Source organism: Chamaea fasciata, unplaced genomic scaffold (assembly GCF_029207755.1).
Source record: "Chamaea fasciata isolate MVZ Bird 193981 ecotype frontalis unplaced genomic scaffold, bChaFas1.0.hap1 SCAF_67, whole genome shotgun sequence".
Classification (NCBI taxonomy): domain Eukaryota; kingdom Metazoa; phylum Chordata; class Aves; order Passeriformes; family Sylviidae; genus Chamaea; species Chamaea fasciata.
In genome coordinates, this window is record NW_027094152.1 from 26,000 (window position 1) to 41,371 (window position 15,372).

At 56.2% G+C, this 15,372-nt stretch overlaps 1 protein-coding gene across 8 annotated transcripts; it reads right to left on the reverse strand.

Annotated features, from left to right (window-relative positions):
• Positions 1 to 1,705: 1,705 nt before the first annotated feature.
• LOC136304265 (mitoferrin-1-like) lies at positions 1,706 to 12,910 on the reverse strand. Of its 8 annotated transcripts, none has more exons than XM_066207876.1 (5): positions 12,631 to 12,910; positions 6,325 to 6,553; positions 4,220 to 4,276; positions 2,899 to 3,163; positions 1,706 to 1,778 (listed from the first exon to the last, which is right to left on the reverse strand). In XM_066207876.1, exons 1-5 carry the CDS (start codon positions 12,838 to 12,840, stop codon positions 1,706 to 1,708), a joined length of 834 nt encoding a protein of 277 aa, XP_066063973.1. In that variant the 5' UTR covers positions 12,841 to 12,910. The 8 variants fall into 8 exon arrangements, with proteins under 8 accessions (XP_066063973.1, XP_066063968.1, XP_066063967.1 ...); XM_066207871.1 differs by having other exon boundaries at positions 2,850 to 3,303; XM_066207870.1 differs by having other exon boundaries at positions 2,844 to 3,303.
• Positions 12,911 to 15,372: the final 2,462 nt, after the last annotated feature.

Genomic DNA, 15,372 nt, shown 5'->3' on the forward strand with positions numbered 1-15,372 from the left:
GGGCGCCTCCAGGAGGGAATCCTGGATTTTCCTGCTCCAAAAACACCGGGAAAAGAGTGAGATCTGCTCGGTGTCACCCCAAAAAGCCACCCCCGGGGGATGGGGACGGATCCAGATCCCGAGGGACATCCCGGGGTGCTCAGCAGGGAGGGGACAGCCCCCGGGAGGATGGAATTTATCCCTGGATTCGAATGGGAATTTGCACATCCAGGATCCCAAAAATCCTCCCTGATCTCCCAAAGGAGCAGCTGAAGGATGGAATTTGCTTTGGGAAGTGCAATTCCCATGGGGATGTGGACCCTGGGGCTGGAATTCGCACATCCAGGATCCCAAAAAATCCCTCCTGATCTCCCCAAGGGAGTGGGCAAATGATGGAATTGGGGTTGGGAAGGATGGAATTTATCCCTGGATCTGAACGGGAAATGGACCCTGGAATTTGGATCCCAAAGTCCCTCCTGATCATCCAAGTAGGAGGTTAAAAGATGGAATTTGCTTTGGAAAAGCCATTCCCAGCTGGAGCAGGGCACACACAGGGAGGCTCCCACCCTTCCCACTCAGCATTCCAGGCAGGAAAACCAAACCCAGGGGATGAGGAGCTTCTCTAGGTTGGGATTTTCCCTCTCCAGGCGGGATTTTTGTCCCTCCAGGTGGGATTTTCCCTCTCCAGGCGGGATTTTTGTCCCTCCAGGTGGGATTTTCCCTCTCCAGGCGGGATTTTTGTCCCTCCAGGTGGGATTTTCCCTCTCCAGGCGGGATTTTTGTCCCTCCAGGCGGGATTTTTGTCCCTCCAGGTGGGATTTTTGTCCCTCCAGGTGGGATTTTCCCTCTCCAGGCGGGATTTTTGTCCCTCCAGGCGGGATTTTCCCTCTCCAGGCGGGATTTTTGTCCCTCCAGGCGGGATTTTTGTCCCTCCAGGCGGGATTTTCCCTCTCCAGGCAGGATTTTTGTCCCTCCAGGTGGGATTTTCCCTCTCCAGGTCGGATTTTTTGTCCCTTCAGGTGGGATTTCTGTCCCTCCTGGACAAGGATGAGCAGCAGCTTCTTGCCAAGCTCGGGTTGGGAAGTGCCTTTGGACCTGCACGGGGATTTTCCCAGAAAATCCTGGGATTTTCCCAAGGATCTGGGGCTGCTTTGGACCTTCCAGGGACTCTGTAAACTGTAAATTCCCTTTGCTGGGAGCAGAGCAGCTCCCGGAATCCCAGGAGAGATCCTGGAATGGGATCAAGGGCTCCAGGGAGAGAAAAAAAGTGGGAATAAACCCCAGGAAGGTGAAGGTTGATCAGCTTCACACCCCAGGAAAAAAAAAAAAAAAAAAAAAAAAAAAGTACCTTCAGCAAGTTTGAAACTGCAAAAAAACCTCGGTTAAAAATCCACGTCTCCAAGAGCAGGGGAAAAAAAAAAAATTGGGATTGAGCTTTCCCTTCTCTCCCCCACGAATTTTGGGATCATTTTCCCAAAGTTTTGCCCCCACTCCTCGTCCCCTCAAGCACCTGGAGACCCAGAGGAGAAGGCAGGTCACCACCTGGGGAATTCAAGCCGACCTGGCCATAAATTCCATGATTTTTGGGGTCTCCCTGACACAGGAGGGAAGAGCTGAGCCCCTTTTCATCAAACAGCTTTCGCAGCCAGCTGTAAAAAAAAAAAGCATTTAAAAAAAATCCCCCCACACACCCCAACTGCCTGCATAGAAAAATAAAGGATAAACATTATCCAGCTCTTTTTATAGTTCTATTTAAAAAATTAACTCCTGTGCCAGGACTTTTTTTTTTTGCTTCTTTGCTGTAAAAAAAAAAAAAAAAAAAAAAAAAATTAAAAGAAAAAAAAAACACACACACACACCCAAAAAAACCCCAAAAACCCAGTTTAGGTTGGACAACCCAAACCTTCAATGAGGAGGAAACTTCAGCTTCCATCTTATTTCCCAGGAAAAAAAAAAAAGAACAAAACAAAAAAAAAGGAGCAGTTTGCAATGTCACTGCTGCAAAAATAAAGTTATTAAATATTTATATATATATATATATATATTAATATAAAAGTCTGTATAAACTCTTTTTTTGTTGTTGTTGTTCAAGGAAGGGAAGGGGGCACTGAGTGAGCAGGAATTCCTGGGGAGCACCGTGGGAATGTTGGGGACACTGGGAATTACAGGGCACTGAGTGACCGGGAATCCTTGGGGACACTGAGTGACCGGGAATCCTTGGGGACACTGAGTGACCGGGAATTCCATGGGGACACCCAGTGACCGGGAATTCCATGGGGACACCCAGTGACCGGGAATTCCATGGGGACACCAAGTGACCAGAGTGACACTGAGTGACCAGAAATCCCTTGGGAACACTCAATGACCAGGAATCCCAGGGCTCAGAGTGACCAGGAGTCCCTTGGGGACACCCAGTGACCAGGAAATCCTTTAGGGACACCCAGTGACCAGGAGTCCCTTGGGGACACCCAGTGACCAGGAAATCCCTGGGGACACCCAGTGACCAGGAGTCCCTTGGGGACACCCAGTGACCAGGAAATCCTTTAGGGACACTCAGTGACCATGAATCCCTTGGGGACACCCAGTGACCATGAATCCCCTGGGGACACCCAGTGACCAGGAAATCCTTTAGGGACACTCAGTGACCAGGAATCCCTTGGGGACACCCAGTGACCAAGCACCACGGGAACCCCCCCCAGGCAGGGCGACACGGATCTGTAAGTCCACCAGAAGCCGAGCTGGGCCGGCTGTGAGCAGGCACGGGGCCATCCCCACCCTCTCGGGGCCATCCCCACCCGTCCCCTCAGGACGAGGGTCTCCTCTCCAGCGCGTGCTCGGTGAGGAGATACTTGAAGAGCTCATACACGGACCAGGCGATGGCCGTGGAGGGCATCTGGTAAATCACCCGGGCCTGGACACCTTTGAAGAAGCCGGGGACCCCTCCCAGCCGGTAGACGGTGCCGAAGGCGTTGGCCATGCCCGACAGGTGGCCCCTGACGTTGAGGGAGCTCAGGGCCGTGTTCTCCTGCGTGTTGAGCAGAGTCTTGCACACGTCCAGCGGCGTGGTGGCCGCGGCGGCCACGGCTCCGGCCACGGCGCCGGCCACGATGTGCGAGGCGGGGTTGTAGCGGCGCTGGGGGTTCAGGTGCTCCTGCAGCAGCTCGTAGGTGACGAAGTGGATGGCCTGGAAGGGCACGTTCATGGTCAGCTGCGTGGTGTAGCTGCGGTAGAAGGCGCCCAAGCCCTCGGTCCTGTGCACCGTCCGCACGCAGCCCAGCACCGACGAGTACGGGGAGTTGAACATCTGCAGGCGCTGCTTCACCACTGCCGGGGGACAGCCAGGGGACACGGGGGGACACGGGGGGACACGGCTCAGTGCGGGGTCACACGCTGGACACAGCCCCCAGAGTGACCCCAGAGCACAGGACAGCCGGGGGACACGGGGGGACACGGGGGGACACGGCTCAGTGCGGGGTCACACGCTGGGCACAGCCCCCAGAGTGACCCCAGAGCACAGGACAGCCAGGGGACACGGGGGACACGGGGGGACACGGCTCAGTGCGGGGTCACACGCTGGACACAGCCCCCAGTGTGACCCCAGAGCTCAGGACAGCGGGGGGCCGCGGGGGGCCGCGGGGGGCCGCGGGGGGCCGCGGGGGGCCGCGGGGGGCCGCGGGGGGCCGCGGGGGGCCGCGGGGGGCCGCGGGGGGCCGCGGGGGGCCACGGGGGGCCACGGGGGGCCACGGGGGGCCACGGGGGGACACGGGGGGACACGGGGGGACACGGGGGGACACGGGGGGACACGGGGGGACACGGGGGGACACGGGGGGACACGGGGGGACACGGGGGGACACGGCTCAGTGCGGGGACACACGCTGGGCACAGCCCCCAGAGTGACCCCAGAGCTCAGGACAGGTGTGGGGACAGGGACAGTGCTCAGGGTGGGGTCTGGCGCGGTGGCACAGCCGCCGGCGTGACCCCAGGGCCAGGACAGGCGTGGGGAAACCAGAACCACCGGCCCAAGGAGCAGCAGAGCGGTGACAATAAACAGGACAGCGGCCAAGGGGAGTCACAGTGCACCCCAGAGATCCGGGACAAATCCCCCCTGGCTGCTCCCCCTCTCCTCCCAAGGCACAGAGCAATGAGCCCCCCGGGAGGTCTCCGGCCTGGGGACAGCCCTGCCTCTCCTCCAGCTGTTCCCAAGGGAGGGATTTATCCCGGGATCCGTGTGCGGGATTACCTTCGGCAGGATTCATGACGGCGTCGTGCAGCAGCGTGGCCACGCTCCCGGCGATGCCTGCAAGGCAACAGCGGCCCTGAGAAAACCAAACCCGCCTCAGCAGGGCTGGGACGGCGCCGCCACGCAGGGGATCCGGCCGGGGGATCCAGCCAGGGGATCCGGCCAGGGGATCCGGCCGAGGGATCCGGCCAGGGGATCCGGCCAAGGGGATCCGGCCAAGGGGATCCGGCCAAGGGGATCCGGCCAAGGGGATCCGGCCAAGGGGATCCGGCCAAGGGGATCCGGCCAAGGGGATCCGGCCAGGGAAGGCTTCATCCATGGAGAATCAATCTATCAATGGGGAATCCATCCATGGGGGAACTCCATCCACGGGGAATCCATGCAGAGGGAGCTTAATCCATGGGGAATCCATCCCTGAGGGAATCTCGTCTATAGGGGAATCCCTCCCTGGGGAGACTCCATCCATGGGGGATCCCCTCCATGGGGAATCCATCGGGGGGGGGCGGGGGAGGGGGGCTTCATGCATAGGGAATCCATCTATCAATGGGGATTCCATCCAGGGGAATCCATCCATGGGAATCCACAATCCATCCAGGGGGAATTAATTTATCAAGAGGGATTCCATCCAGGGGGAATCCATCCATGGGGGATCCCATCCATTTGGGATCCCATGCACGCTGAGAGAGCTCCCCCACCAAAGACCCCCCAGGGTAGGAAACCCACGCTGCTCCACTCCCAGCCCTTCCCACCCCCAATTCCCAATCCCCATCCCTCCCCAGCCGCCGGCGGCGCCGGCCGTGAGCAATGTTTACCCTGCCCTCGGCACGGCCCTAAAGAGGGATTCTCATCCTTTACTCAGCCCCGAGTGCCCAGGCCGTGCCAAACCCGGCCAGCCCTGACCCATCCCGGGCTCCGCAGCCACTCCTTCCCTTTGATCTCGGCTCCCAGCCCCAGCTCCCTCCCGCCGCCGGTGACTTGTTGGTCATTTCTCACCCAGCCACGGCTCCAGTTTCCCTGCTGGCACCACAGGCCTGTAGGGACTTGAAAGGCAAACTCAGGAACGTGTTCCCAGCAAAAAGAGCAGCCAGGAGAAGGGATTTGGTTCCCTTCGCTGAGTTCTGGGAGCACGCGGCAGGTTCCTGCTAGCACATCCCAGAAAAATCACGGGGATCTCCAGCACAAAGCCTTTGGTGAAGGCCTGGCTGCTTAATTCCAGGGTTTAAAAGTGAAATATTCCCGCTAACAATTAAATTTCCAGCACAAGGCCTTTGGTAAAGCCCTGGCTGCTTAATTCCAGGGTTTAAAAGCAAAATATTCCTGCTGAAAGTTAAATTTCCAGCACAAAACCTTTCATAAAGCACTGGCTGCTCAATCCCAGGGTTTCTGCTGCTACTGCTGGGATTAAAAGTGAAATATTCCTGCTAAAAAATAAATCTCCAGCACAAAGCCTTTGGTAAAGCCCTGGCTGCACAATCCCAGGGTTTAAAAGCGAAGTATTCCTGCTGAAAATTAAATTTCCACCATAAATCCTTTGGTGAAGCCCTGGCGGCATAATTCCAGGGTTTCAAAGTGAAATATTCCTGCTGAAAATTAAATCTCTCTCTTTGGTAAAGCTCTGGTTGCTCAATCCCAGGGTTTCCGCAGGGATCAAAAGCGAAATATTCCCGCTGGAAATTAAATCTCCAGCACAAAGCCTTTGGTGAAGCCCTGGCTGCTCAATCCCAGGGTTTCAAAGTGAAATATTCCTGCCAAAAAATTAAAGGATGGAGTGCACTCCACGCCCCTGAATTCAAACCTCCAGAGGTTGAGGCGATGCCTTCAACCTAAGCTCCCACCTTTAGGTGACACCTTCAAAGGTGGGACTTGATCCTGAAGATCTTTCCCAACTTCCAGGATTCCACATGGGAAGAGCTGCACCTCGACACCCTTTCCCCACTAAACCGATGACTTGTGCTGGAATAATCTCAGATTAAATAAGGATTTAGGCTGGGAGGGGTCTCCAGGCTGAGCGAGAAGCGAGCAAGGGACAAATCAACAACCACGAATTCTAATTTTTTTTAAGGGAAAAACAAACAAACAAACAAAAAAAAAAACCCCAAAAATACCATTGGCCAGGTGGCTGTTGCCTCCCTGCTGGAAAACCTCGCTGAGGGACTTTTTGAGTTTCTCGTAGCAGGCGAAGTAGAGGGCGTGGGCAGGGCCGGCGCCCAGCACGGTGACGTTGATGCCGCGTAAGGGTCTCCAGGGCCCCTCGGTCAGCACCATCCTCCGCAGGGCCTCGTACACGCCCCTGTACCGCGCCTGGGGGTCCGGCTGCAGGCTCTGCATGCGCGTCTGCAACACACAACAACGGGGACAGCGGTTAGATCCCAAAAATCCCCGAGGTCGGCGCGGGTCTGGGGTCACCGAGGGATCGCCTCGGCCACTGGATGCGCCCCGGCTTTGTCCTGATTGGTTTTTTTTTATTTACGGTGCTGGGTGGAGTTCAGGCTCCCGAGGCGACACCCGGGACGGTGCCGCAGGGAAATGTGACCTCGGCTTTGTTTTATCCGCACAAAGTCCAAGGAATGAGGCTGCTCCTGGAGAGAAATGTGACCTCTGCTTGGCTACAGCCATGGAAAGTAACCTCTGCTCTGCTTTAGCCATGGAAAACACAAGGGTGAGGCTGCTCCTGCAGGGAAATGTGACCTCTGCTTTGTTTTATCCACACAAAGTCCAAGGAATGAGGCTGCTCCTGGAGAGAAATGTGACCTCTGCTTTATTTCATCCATGGAAAGTCCAAGGATGAGGCTGCTCCTGCAGGAGGAGAGTGCAACCTCTGCTCTGCTTCATCCGTGGGAAGCCCAAGGACGAGGCTGCTGCAGGAGGGAAATGTGACCTCTGCTTTATTTTAGCCATGGAAAGTAACCTCAGCTCTACTTTATCCATGGAAAATCCAAGGATGAAGCTGCTCCTGCAGGGAAATGTGACCTCTGCTCCATTTTATCCAGGGAAAGCCCAAGGATGAGGCTGGGTGAAGAAATCCAGGGAAGGCTGTAATTAATTTTCTCTCGCTTCCAACACCCCGACTCTGCCCCAGCTTGTCTCTCCTGCAGTTTGGGACAGTTCCTGGAAGGGCCAGCTGGGAAAACTGGGAATGAATGGGCAGGAATTCCCCCAAAGAGGGAATTTTGATCCAGTTTTCCCCACTTCCACCCCGGCCTGATGGAACAGAACCTCCTGTCCCTGCCAGGACCACACACACTCCCCAGGAAAATCAATTTACAGACACCCTGCTGCTCCAGCTGGGGCAGTTTTCCACGGAAAAGGGAAGTGAGGTGGGTATGAGAGTGGATAAATCGGATTTCTTCTCTTTTTTTGGTGGGTCTGAGCTGCTCTGAAGGCGTTTAAATCTCACCCCACAGCCCAGAGGAGCCCACGCAGGGTGAAGTTTGCATCAGCCACCCCGTCACCTGTGGGCAGAGCAGGACTGACAGCCCAAGGAGCAGATAAAACCAGGACTAACTGCCCAAGGAATAACCAAAACCTGGGTAAAACAGGACTGACAGCCCAAGGAATAACCAAAACCTGGGTAAAACAGGACCAACAGCCCAAGGAGCAGATAAAACCAGGACTAACTGCCCAAGGAATAACCAAACCCCAGGTTCAACAGGTCTAGCAGCCCCAGGAGCAGATAAAACCAGGATGCAGCAACCCAAGGAGTAGCCAAAGGAAGGATTCAAGAGGACAAACTGCCCAAAGAACAACCAAAATCAAGAGAAACAATCCAAGGAACAGCAAAAACCGGGATTGAAAAGAACTGAAAGCACAAGTAATAACCAAAACCCGGATACAACAGCACAAACTGCCCAAGGAATAACCAAAATCAGGATTTAGGAGGACAAACAGCCCAAGGAATGACCAAAACCCGGATTTAAGAGCACCAACAGCCCAAGGAATAACAAAAATCAGGATTTAGGAGGACAAACTGCCCAAGGAATGACCAAAATCAGGATCTAAGAGCACCAACAGCCCAAGGAACACTCAGGTTTAACAGCACAAACTGCCCAAGGAACACTCAGGATTCAGGAGGACGAGGACTAACCAAACCCAAGATTTAAGAGCACAAACTGCCCAAGGAATAACCAAACCCAGGATTTAAGAGCACAAACTGCCCAAGGAACAACCAAAACCTGGATTTAAGAGCACAAACTGCCCAAGGAACAACCAAACTCAGGATTTAAGGGCACGAACTGCCCAAGGAACAACCAAACTCAGGATTTAAGAGCACAAACTGCCCAAGGAACAACCAAACTCAGGATTTAAGAGCACAAACTGCCCACGGAACAACCAAACCCAGGATTTAAGAGCACAAACGGCCCAAGGAACACTCAGGATTTAGGAGGACAAGGAATATCGGAGGCCAGGCTCTCCCCTGGCCGCTGCCCAGCCCGAGGCAGAGCTCTGGGGGAGCTGAGCTTTATCGGGGCTGGAGGAGCCGATCTCCCCGGGCCGGGCAGTGCCCCCGGCCCCTCTGCCCTATCTGCGCCACCCGGCAGCTCCCGCAGCCTCACCCTGATAAGGAGCCGGGAAATTCTCCTGCACCTCCCGCGATTAATTAATCCCCCGTAGCGTAAGGCAGAGAGAGGTGCAGGGCCAGCCACGGGCACATCGGGGGGGTCCTGGGCAGAAAAAAAATAAATAAAAATAAAAATAAAATAGAATAAAGATCTGAACCCAAATCTTGGGGGGATTTCAGCTGGAATAGGACAAGGCACGAGCTCTGAACCCAAATTTTCGGGGGGATTCAGCTGGAATAGGGCAAGGCACGAGCTCTGAACCCAAATTTTGGGGGGATTCAGCTGGAATAGGACAAGGCACAAGCCAGGCTCAAGCTCTGAACCCCAATTTTGGGGGATTTCAGCTGGAACAGCCCCAAACGAGCAGCACGCCCCTGGGAAGGGAACAAAGCGTCAGCCCAACAGCTTATCCAGGAATTCCCAACATCCCCAAACCCCCCCTCAGCTGGAAGATGAGGATCTGCCCCTCCTGGAGCAGCTGGAAACAGGGAAATGTAAAAAAACCCCAAATTCCCCCCAGCCCTGCCTCCCTCAGCTGTGCTCCCCGGACCTCTGTGACCACCAGGGAAGCTCCAAAGGCAGCCCAGGTTTTCCTGGAAAAGGAATTTTTGTGACCCCCCTCTCTGCAAGAAGGGAGCTGCCAGCCCTGCACAGCTCCAGTTCCTCCCCCCAGCAATTAATTAATTAATCAATCTGTCCCTGACATCCCCCCAGAGGGGATCCCGACCTTTTTTTTTCGCAGCCTTTGGCACAAAAATCCCAAAAGGATCAGGGAAAGAGGAGGAGGCTGCAGGGGAACCCTCCAGAAACTCTTTTTTTTTGTTTGTTTGTTTGTTTTTTTTTTTCCTGAGTCCTTGACGCTGTGATCCCTGCAGATAATTCGGGGAGGGATCAGGGCTCCCAGCGCGGCTGTTTGCAGCGGGCACGAACAAAAACAAAGCCCGAGGACTGTGAGAAACACCCCGAGCAGCAGCAAAAAAAAAAAACCCCAAGCCAGTGTCCGAAGGGGCAGAGCTGAGGGGGAAAGCGCAGGTGAGGATGGAGCTCCGGGGGGGGTTCTGCCTGATAGTAAAAATAAAAATAAAATAAAATTATTATTTATTATTCAGCATTGGAAAAGAGCGGCGAAAAGAGTGCGGGTTTGAATTGGATTTTAAATGGGATATTGGGAAGGAATTGTTCCCTGGGAGGGAGGGAGGAGGGATGGAATTCCCAGAGGAGCTGTGGCTGCCCCGGGATCCCTGGAAGTGCCCGAGGATCAGCCTGGGACAATGTCCCTGCCCAAAAAAAAAAAAAAAAAAAAAAAGGGGATTTTAAGGTCCCTTTCCCACCCAAACCATTCCGGGATCCCCGTGACCCCGCCGAGCTCGGGGCTTGTGCAAGTGTCTGCAGGGAACAATTTCCCCAAATTGCGACATTTTCGGTTTCTCTTCGGGAGGAAATGACTCGCTGCCAGCCAGAGACGTTTCCCTGCCGCTGTCCCGGTGCTCCCTGGGCACCTCCAGGAAAACCCTCATCTCCTCCCGGCTGGAATCCGATCCGGGAAATCCCACCGAGGGAAAACTTTGCTCCTTTTTCTGTAGGAATGTGCTCCCTGTCCTGTGATAAAGTGGAAGAGCTGCTCTTAGGAGCTGAGTTATTACTGGATCATACCGACTATAAAAAAAAAAATAAATAAAGCTTTTCAGCTTTATTTTTAATAAAAATAGAAGGTTTTTTATATATAAAAATATTTTAAAATGGATATTTTTTAATCCCTATTTTTAGGGATTAAAAATGCCATTTTTAGGTCATTTATCACCTTTGCCCGCAGCGGAGAGGCGGAACCAGCCCGGAGCTGGGATTTCACCGTGCTCAGAGCACACAGAGAGACCCTGGCCGGGCTCCGCCGAGGTTTTCCCGGAGAATTTCATCCCCTCCCAGCCCTTCCAGGCTCCGGGCTGAGCGGGATTATCCCAGCAGCCAGGGAAATCAAAACCCAGGGAATTTTTTTCCCCGGCCCTGCAGCAGCCAGGGAAATCAAAACTCAGGGAATTTTTTTTTTTCCCTCTCCGAAGCGCCTCCCACTCCGGGAAGCCGGGCACCACTTTCGTTTCTCGCCTCGCTTTTTCCCCCCCAGTCCCGAGAGGAGGAAATGATGCCCCGGGGTGAACAACGGCAGGATTGCGGGGGGACAACACCCGCACCGAGCTGCTGGGCACAAAACGCTCCATCGGTCTGTGCCAACCCCAGAGCCAGCGGGGACATCCCAAATCCCCGAGCCAGGCGCAGCAGGATGAAAACAGGACAAAAAAACAAAACAAAACCAAACCAAAACAACTCAGGAGTATTTTCCTTGGAGTTTCTATCGCGCTGGCAGGACCTGCAAAAGCCAAAGCATTTCCTCTCCTCTCCTCTCTGCTCTTTCGGAGGGAGCCCAGCACGACAAGGAGAAGGGATTGCGACATCTCGTGATTCATCCCGCACCGGCTCCCAGGGAGTTCGGCTTTTCCAGCTTTCCCTCCTCTGCTCAAGGCCCCGCAGCACCGAACCGGCCGGGCAGAGGGAGGAAAACATCCTTCGGGATGATTCCCACCTCTCCGGAGACGCTGGGAAACTTTTCCTGAGCGTGCCGGAGCATCGTCAGCTCCAAAATCCAGCAGGCAGCTCCTCTTCACAACCCCTGACCCCAAAATATCCATCTCGGGGTGGACACACAACCCTAATTCCAGCAGTTTTTCCCTCCTGAGCCGGAATTCCAACGCTCCAGGAGGGGGAAAAGTGCCCGGGGAGCTCCTGATCACACCACCTCGGCACCTGCGGGCGTGCAAAGCTCCAGGACGGGGTTTGGGGGGGACACCTCGGGGACCTGCCCCGTCCCGGGATTCCCGCACACCCCAACATTCCATATGGGAACCTTCCCGGAACATTCCAGGGGCGCTCGGCCCGTCTGCATCCCGGGATTCCTTACACATTCCCACCTTTCCTGCACACCAACACCACCCCTCCCCACGCACCCCGATTTCTTGCGGGTTTTCCTCCCTTGCCCGCCGACAACTCTCACGCATCCCTTACACGCCAACAACCTCTTGAATCCCCGCTTTTCACCCCAAAAACTGCTCCCACACTTCTCCCGCTTGCACCCCGACAGCTCCTTGCACACCCTTTGCACCAAAACCTCCTTTCGCACCCCAAAACCTCTCGCACATCCTCCTTCTGTTCTCTCCCCTCCTAGCACACCCAGCTCTTCTCGTACTGCCACAACCCCTTGCACCCCCAACACACCTTACACCCCCAGCACTCCTCGCACCCCAAAACCCCTTAAACACTCCCTTTGCACCCCCCAAAAAACTTACACCCCAGCACTTCTTGCACCCCAAAGCCTCTTGCACACTCCTCCCTCCTCGCACCCCAACAACCCCTGGCACACTCCCCTCTCACACTCCTCCCTTGCACCCCAAAAAAACCCTTACACCCAGCACTCCTCGCACTCCGACAACCCCTTACACACTCCCCCCAGCACCCCCCAAAAAAACCTCGCACCCCCGAAACCTCTTGGCCACTCCTCTCTCCTTGCACCCCAACAACCCCTCGCACCCCAAAAACACCTTATACACCCCGGCCCTTCTCGCCCTCCGACAACCCCCCGCACCCCCAAAAACCCTCGCACCCCCAGCACTTCTCGCAGCCCCCAAACCTCTTATTGCACGCTCCTCTCTCCCTGCACCCCAGAACTTCCCGCACCCCAACAATCCCTCGCCCACTCCCCTCTCCCCGTCCCGCCGATCCTCCGGGCACCGCCGGCGTGTTCGTCCCTCTCCCCGCAGCATCCCCCGCCGCGTCCCCCCGGCGCTCCCCGCCGTCCCCACGCACCTTGACCGAGTCCACGGGGTACATGACCGTGTGCTCCATGATCCCGGCCACGGCCCCGGCCACCATGTGCGTGCCGAGCGCGGCGCCGCTGGGCAGGCTCTCGTACTCCTCGCCCTCCCTCAGCCCGGCCCCTCCGGTGGTTGTTGCTGGGGGCGGTCCGGGGCCCGGCGGGGCGGCGGCGCTGCCCTCCATGGCACAGCTGAGCTCCATCCGCCCGCACCGGGGGGACACGGCCGGGGCTGGGGACACCGCGGGGACACCGGGGGGACGCCGGGCTGGGGACGGGGGGCACTGGGACCGCGCGTCGCCTCAGCCTGCTTTAAAGCCGCGCTCGCCACGCCCATTCCCATCTCGCCAATCAGCGCCGCGCGCACCCGTGACATCACCGGGCGGGAAAATGATTGGCAGCAATATTAATCAATGGGGTGTGATAAACTTTCCGGCGGGCGGCTGTGATTGGCTGTCGGCGGCGGGGTGGGCGGGGCGTTGCCCTGAGGGGCGGGCGCTGCTTGTGGCGGCGCCGCCGCTGAGGGGGGACGCGGGTGCGGGAGTCGCAACTGTCACCTGCGGCCGCAGGCGGCGGCGCTCGGTGCCTGCCCGAGGGTGGAAAGGTGTGCGTAACCCCCGTGCCACGGGGAAGGAAGGGGAGATTTAGCCACTCCTGTCGGCCGAGGGGTTTTTAGTCGCGGCTTGATGGTGGCACGGCGGCGACTCCCGGGATGTCACCTCGGGGTGTCCTGTGCGAGCTCACGGCCCTCGTGAGAACGGGTGCGTCCCTCAAAGATCGCCCCCACCCCTTGTGCCGGGACGGGCACCCTCATCAATGGACGGGGGACCCTCATTAAAGGAAAGGGACCCTCATAAAAGGACGGGGACCCTCGTGCCGTCACCCGCCGGTGTAGCAGGGGAAGGCGCCATCAGACCTGGAGTTGGAGACTCCATGGGCAAAGGGGCTGTTTGCCCGGCAGGGTCCCCAAAACAGCCCTGAACGGTCCCCAAAACAGCCCTGAACTGTCCCCAAAACAGCCTTAAATTGTCCCCCAAAGCACAAAGGGGCTCCGCTCAGCTCCTGTGCTGCTGATCGCGGGGAGCTGCCTGGAGTGGGCTTTATTTGGGCTTTATTTGGGGTTTATTTGGGGCGTCCTGGCACTCAGAAGCTCCTGTGGTGCCACAGCCACTCCCCTGCCTCGCTTTGAAGGAATAAAACCTCCTGGAAGGGTTTGGGAAAACTCCCTGCCCTTCTTTTCCTTTGAGAAGAAAGGATCCACAGCATCCCCATCCCTCCCTGCAGATCCCACTCACTCCCTGTGTGTCCCTGCTCCCCAAAAACGCTTCTCTCCCCTCATATTTTTCATGATTCTCCTGTTCCACCACGAAATCTGTCCCAAACCGGGTGAATTCGGTGCTCTCCAGGAGAAGGAGGCAAAGCCTTTGTGACCCGGGGAGCAGCCCCGACTTTATTCCGTTGCTCTCCAGAGGATTATTTGGAATTCGACCTTGCAGGGGAAGGAGGTGTTGCGTGAGCTGGAATCAAGGTTAACCATTCCCCTGACACTGCGGGGCCATTTATTGCTGCCCGGGCCTCGGCAAGGAGCAAAACCATCCTCAGAGGCTAGGAAAAAAAAAAGAAAGAAAAAAAAAAAGCAGGAAAATAAAGTGTTTGGGTTTGGAAACGAGGTGAGAAAATCCAGGTGTGCTCACTACCTGGAGAGGTGCTGGGGGCAGCACGAGCTGTTCTCCTTCCTCCTTCCCGTCTTTGTGCTGGGAATTCTTTGTTCCCAGAAAATAACAATAAATGGCGTTGTCACGCATGGGACTCACCCCTGATTGATTTTTTTTGGGGGGAAGGGGGAGCTGGCAGCGTTTCCTGCGCTTGGAAAAACTTTTCTTCAGGATGTGGGAGAGCTGGAGGTGACACCCAGCTGCTCTCCCGGAGTGTCCCAGCCCTGAGACCGGGTAAAACTCAACGCTGAGAGTTTAATTTCATAAAATTGAGCCCGGGGATTGCTTCGGTCTGTCCTTCTTGCCCTCTGGGAGAAGCCAGGGGGTTATCACGCCTTCATTTCCTTGGAAGGACACCAAACCCGTGCTGCTGGCGGGGCTTTGTCGCGGTGTTTTTCCACGTGAAATGACGTTTCCGAGCTGCAGAGCCACATCCACACCCGTAATTCCAGCAGGGAACGATGATCCCAAAGCCACAAACCCGGCACGGGAACTTCCCTCTCCCGTGATCCAAGGAAGCCAAACTGGCAGGGACGCATTTCCCGGGATTGCTCCACGGGCTTTATCGAGGTTTTCCTCTCCCCTTCGAGCAAGAACTTTAATCTCCTTCCCGTGCCTGTGGCAGGGCGGGGAGGGGTAATTAGTGCCGCCTTAATGAGCCCTTTCTCCCGCACTTCTCAGCCTGATAAAGGCCTGGAGCGGGCTCGAGTTCTGCTCCCGGGTTATATTTTAACGATGCCGGGAGAAATCCTGCTCCTGGCTCCAAAGCTCAGGCTCGGCCCGAGGGGATTCCTGGGGAATGGGATGGGATTATCCCTGATTTCTGCCAGGGATTCCCGGGGGATGGGATGGGATTATCCCTGATTTCTGCCAGGGATTCCTGGGGACGGGATGGGATTATCCCTGATTTCTGCCAGGGATTCCCGGGAAATGGGATGGGATTATCCCCGATTTCTGCCGGGGAAATCGGGCAGGGAGGTTGTGGCCAGCGGCCTGTGTGTGCGGGATGGATTCCTGCCA

What these genes read in the sequence shown, in the direction of transcription:
- LOC136304265 (XM_066207870.1), bottom strand. Translation starts at nt 12,840, where the DNA reads ATGGAGCTCAGCTGTGCCATGGAGGGCAGCGCCGCCGCCCCGCCGGGC. An exon ending in ACCCCGTGGACTCGGTCAAG is followed by an intron (nt 6,554 to 12,630) that starts GTGCGTGGGGAC and finishes TGTGTGTTGCAG; the next exon opens with ACGCGCATGCAGAGCCTGCA. An exon ending in CGTCATGAATCCTGCCGAAG is followed by an intron (nt 3,304 to 4,219) that starts GTAATCCCGCAC and finishes GTCCCCCGGCAG; the next exon opens with TGGTGAAGCAGCGCCTGCAG.